The sequence below is a fragment of the Oryx dammah genome, unplaced genomic scaffold, assembly GCF_014754425.2.
Source record: "Oryx dammah isolate SB20612 unplaced genomic scaffold, SCBI_Odam_1.1 HiC_scaffold_15, whole genome shotgun sequence".
NCBI lineage: Eukaryota > Metazoa > Chordata > Mammalia > Artiodactyla > Bovidae > Oryx > Oryx dammah.
In genome coordinates, this window is record NW_024070199.1 from 45947931 (window position 1) to 45952598 (window position 4668).

Here is a 4668-nt window from a genome sequence, read left to right on the forward strand (position 1 = left end):
GGAGCGGGGGCTACTTTTCATCCTGGCGTGAGGCCTTCTCATTGTCGTGGCCTCTCTTGGCAGAGAGTGGGCTCCAGGGCGCTCTCATTGGCGTGGCCTCTCTTGTTGCAGAGAGTGGGCTCCAGGGCGCTTGGGCCTCAGGAGTCGCAGCTTGTGGGCTTCAGGAGTCAGGGCTTAGTCGTTGAGTTGCTCCGTGGCGTGTGAAATCTTCCAGATGAGGGCCCCACCCGCTTTGGCAGACAGATCGCTGCCCGCTGTGCCACCAGGGGCCTCCTGGCTCAGGGTTTTGTGTGAGGGGCTCTGTCGGGTCTCTGTGGCTGCCGTGTGTGTGCAGAGCCACCCTCACTGAGCAGCGGAGCCCGGGACCCCTCCATCCCCGTGGATCCTCCGCCCCTGCACCCCCGCAGAGCCTCCGTGGGAGGCCGCCAGCTCGAGGGGCTGCTGGTGGGTCTTCCTCCTGGCGGTTGGCTGACCACTGCTCTCTGGCCTCCTCCCCAGCGGGCGATGACGAGATCTCCTTTGACCCCGACGACGTCATCACCAACATCGAGATGATTGACGACGGCTGGTGGCGCGGGCTGTGCAAGGGCAGGTACGGGCTCTTCCCCGCCAACTACGTGGAGCTGCGGCAGTAGGCACCTCGCCCCGCCACGGCTGCGCCGGGCCTGGCGCCTCTTGGGGTGCGGAGGGGCGTGTGCGCTCCTGCTTTTCTATTTAATACTTCTGCCGATGCTTTTGGAAATGTTTACGCCCCAGAACTTGCTAATATATTGTAATCATGTTCTTTGGAGGACCCGCTGATTGTTTTTATGCATTTAAGGTCTTTTCTTTTTTTGCCAAATCGACTGTGGCGTGGAGCCACTTTGGTGACCTTCAGTCCCGAGTGCAGGTTGTCCGTGCCCCGCTGTGGGGAGGCAGGACCACCCCTTGTGGTGGAGGCCTCATCCCAGGGGGTTTGGAGAAAGAGGGAAGGGCCTGATGGGAAGTTAGCATTGTGGGAAAGCTCTAGAAAGTACTGGAGCGTTCTGGTCGCATGGAGGCGCTGCTCTTGCTGTGAAATCCTGCAGTGGCTGCTAGGTTTCGCAAAGCCCCGCCTTTCTCCTCTTGTCCTGTATGCTGCGGGAAGGCAGGTCCCTTCCCCCCAGTGAACCGCAGAAACGCTTCCCATCAAGGGAGCTGTACTCTTTCTGCCAAAATAGTGTGTTAAATGACAGCAAAATGTAATGGATCGACTTGCCTGAGAATGTGAAGCGAGCAAGCGTGAGCTCTCCTGGGCTGCTGTGGGGAGCCCGTCCCCCGGGAGGGGCTGGGAGGCCTGCTCAGCACCCTCCCGAGTGACCATGAGGAACTGCTCGGGTGTTGGGACCTCAGTGACCGCAAGGGACACATTTTCTTTCCTGAAGTGCATTTGCTTTACCAGTTAGGTGGGGTTTTGGTTTTATATGCAATCCTTGTATCTAAGTTTCTGTAGCACACCTCATAGGTATGGTTTTTTTAAATTAAATATTCAAAATAAACTTTTTTTGACCCACTTGCTGCCGAGTCCCTCTACACGTGGTCTCTTTATTCTCCGGCGTGGGCCGGCCTGGCTGTCAGCACCCAGCAGGATAGAGCCTGATGTTTATCAGCTCCAGGCCAACCAGGTTCCCTTTTGAAGAGGCACACTTCTTAAAAGGTACTTTTTTTTAGGAGTTGAAATGTTTTAACTCTCGAATTGTCAATTATTTGCACAAAGATTCCACGCAAGATTGAAAATGCCATGTTTAAAACTCATTTCTGAATTATGGTTCTCAAAGTAAGTCAAGTGGGGGTTGCAAGGTAGCCAAAGGTATCGTTTTCCTGGGGCGCAGTAAGGCCCCTTCAGGAAGGAGGGTGGCCGGGCCTGGGGGCAGGGCACGGGAGGACGGGGTTAGGGAGAGTGTGGCCGCGGGACCTGTTCCGATGACACATCCTGGTCGCCCCGATCTGGTTGTGGTCCTGTCGGTTTCTGATTTGGAGACCCCAGTGGGGCAGGGACCCACTGTGCTCACCCAGCCCCCCAATTTCCAAGGCAGGAGGCAGGTCTCCCCTTGTGGGCAACTCATGTGGCCACTGAGAACCTTGAGGCCTATGGAAGGTCAGCTCCCCTACCCCCAGGGCCCCTGTGCCCCTGTGCCCTCCCGGGCGAGCTGTGTCCCAGAGCAGCCAGCCCCTCCAAGGACCACCCTTGCCTGGCGGGCTGCCTTTTGTCTGCAAGCTAAAAATGGAGGAAGATAGCTGCTGAGTCAGCCAGGGTTGGTCCATGGTTAGAGTGGTGCTCTCTGAAAATTCAGGAATTGAGGAGTCGGCCCTGGCTGCCCGCCATCATGTTCCTGTCTCCCTGGATCTGGCAGGAGCTGACCTGGGTCCTCTGGGCGTTCACAGGCGCTGGAAGTGGGGCTGGAAGCCTGGGTCACCTGGGTCCATTTTCTTCCTGCCAGGCCCCCTATAGAACCTTCTGGCTCTGCTGAGCCGCCTCATTGACCCCCTTCAAGCCTGAGGGTGATGCCAGTGCCCCCCAGTGCTCCCTGGACACTGATGCTGCCTCTCGGCCGGCTCTGCCACAGGATCCTGGTCTGAGCGAGCCCGGCCCTCCTCCCATTGCCCGGGGTGGGGTCGGGACAGGAGGCCCTGGTGCTGGAGGTTGGGCTGCTCTGCCCACAGCTGCCTGCAGAGGGTGCTGGTCCTGGAGAAATGGGCCGGGGAGGTTTCCCCACGATGGGGGGTGGGCAGACCGTGAGGAAGGCGGGGGTCAGCAGGAGCAGACGTGACATAGAGCCCGGCGGGCAGGTGGGGGCTCTCTGAGAAGGACAACTCATTCTGCTGGTCCGGCCCCAACACACCACGTGCATGTTCTGTTAGCTGTACTGCCTGGCTGACCAGTTTCTTCCACAGAAAACAGGAATAAAAGCTGTCCTCTTGCCTCCCAGACTGGGGGCCCGGGGGTCATTCTCTGGGTTCGAGGTTGGAGTGTTGCACCGGAATACACCTTAAGGGTCCTCTGATAGGGAAGCTGTGGGCATCTTAGCGGTGAGATATACATCTCAGTTTAGGAGTTGGTTTCTCCTGAAACGTTAGGATGCCCTGATCTTACCATCTCAGACCCGTGTTTTAAAGCCTTTTTTTTCTTTCATCACCCCTTTGGATATTTCTTCTGACCTGTCTGTTCTCCCCTGGGAAGACAAACTCTGCATGTATGACTGTGAAAATGACAGTGGAAGGGAAAATAATAGGCAGAGAGGCAGTAGGGATAAGTTGGGCAAGAAGCTTGTTTTCCTCCCCACCATTGGCTGTAATATTGCTTATTCAATTACATTTAAAACTATTCAGGGGACCTTTCTGGTGCTCCAGTGCCTGAGACTCCAAGCTCCCGGTTTAGGGGGCCCGGGTTCAATCCCTGGTCAAGAATCTAGGACCTCCCCCCACCGCCACCATGCTGAAACTAAAAATGATGCTGCCTCCCTCGACCAACAAAGATGGAGGATCCCACAACTAGAGATCCTGCGTGCGGCAACACAGATCCATGTGCTACAGCTAAGAACTGGCACAGTCAAATAAGTTTTTTAAATTTCTGAAGGAAAAAAACAGTCATCCAGGAGAACTCAGTTGCTGTTGGTGAGCCGTAGAGATTTCCAGCTGACACGCACCATCTCAAGATTTAACGTCAGTATTTTCTCTTTAATTAAACTTGCTGTTACAAACAGAAACACCGTCTCATGGGCCCTCCTCCAGGGGATCTTCCCAACCCAGGGATCGAACCCAGGTCTCCTGCATTGCGGGCGGATTCCTTACTGTCTGAGCCACCACACCTCCTGGGTGGGCTGTGTGAGATGTGTGTGAGCGTCTCTGTAGGTCTGATAACCCTCAGGTGTGCAGAATAGTGACCTCCCGCAGCTGTCCATCTGCCAGTCCCAGGAGCCTGTGACTGTCACCCTACACAACCAAGGGCAAGTAAGGTCGCTAACTTGGGCTGGCCTTGGTTGGGGGTTGTCCAGTGGGCCTTAGGTAATCCCGGGGGTCTTTATATTGGAAGAGACAGATAATAGACTTAAGAATCAGAGTGATAACGTGGGAAAGGATTCGACCTGTCGGTGCTGGCTTGGGAGGTGGAGGCAGGGGCCACGAGCCAAGGAATGGGGAAACCTTTAGAAACCAGAAAAGGCAGAAAGGGACAGCTTCACTCCTGTAGCCTCCCGCGGGCAGGAGACCCACCTACAAGTTGATCTTAGCTCCTGAGACCTACCCTGGATCCTGACCTACAGAATCGTAAGGTCATAGACTCCTGTTCCGGGCCAGTAAGCTTGGGGTCATTCATATGGCAGCCACAGGGAGCTGATCTGCTGTCCATGGTTGGGGCGTGGGATGAAGTCCAGCTGTCTTTGAGGAGCAGAGTTCTTATTTTCCCTCCCCTCCCCTCCCCCACGAGGCCCATATCAGGCTCCCGGAAGGTGCTGGATCCGTGGTCTGCAGCTGATGCAGTGACTGAGTGAGTGAGCCAAGCTGCTGTGGTGTGAACGTGAGAAGTGGCTTCAGGTCACAGGTGGCCCCTCAGCCAGTGATGCTCAGAGGTGAAGCCTTGAACTTGTGCCCATTAGCAGGCAGGCCCCATTGCCCTGTTTCTCCTCTCTGCAGTTAGGAATGTGAGGTGAT

The 4668-nt window shown here is 55.9% G+C and overlaps 1 protein-coding gene across 8 annotated transcripts in view; it reads left to right on the forward strand.

Annotated features, from left to right (window-relative positions):
* Nucleotides 1-1542, forward strand: part of CTTN (cortactin) — a 26572-nt gene extending 25030 nt beyond the window's left edge. For all 8 annotated transcript variants that reach the window (XM_040255290.1, XM_040255294.1, XM_040255287.1 and 5 more), the window contains one exon: nt 499-1542. In XM_040255290.1, the coding sequence (XP_040111224.1) occupies nt 499-635 (137 nt within the window). In that variant the 3' untranslated portion in view covers nt 636-1542. The remainder of the gene's footprint in view (nt 1-498) is intronic.
* Nucleotides 1543-4668: the final 3126 nt, after the last annotated feature.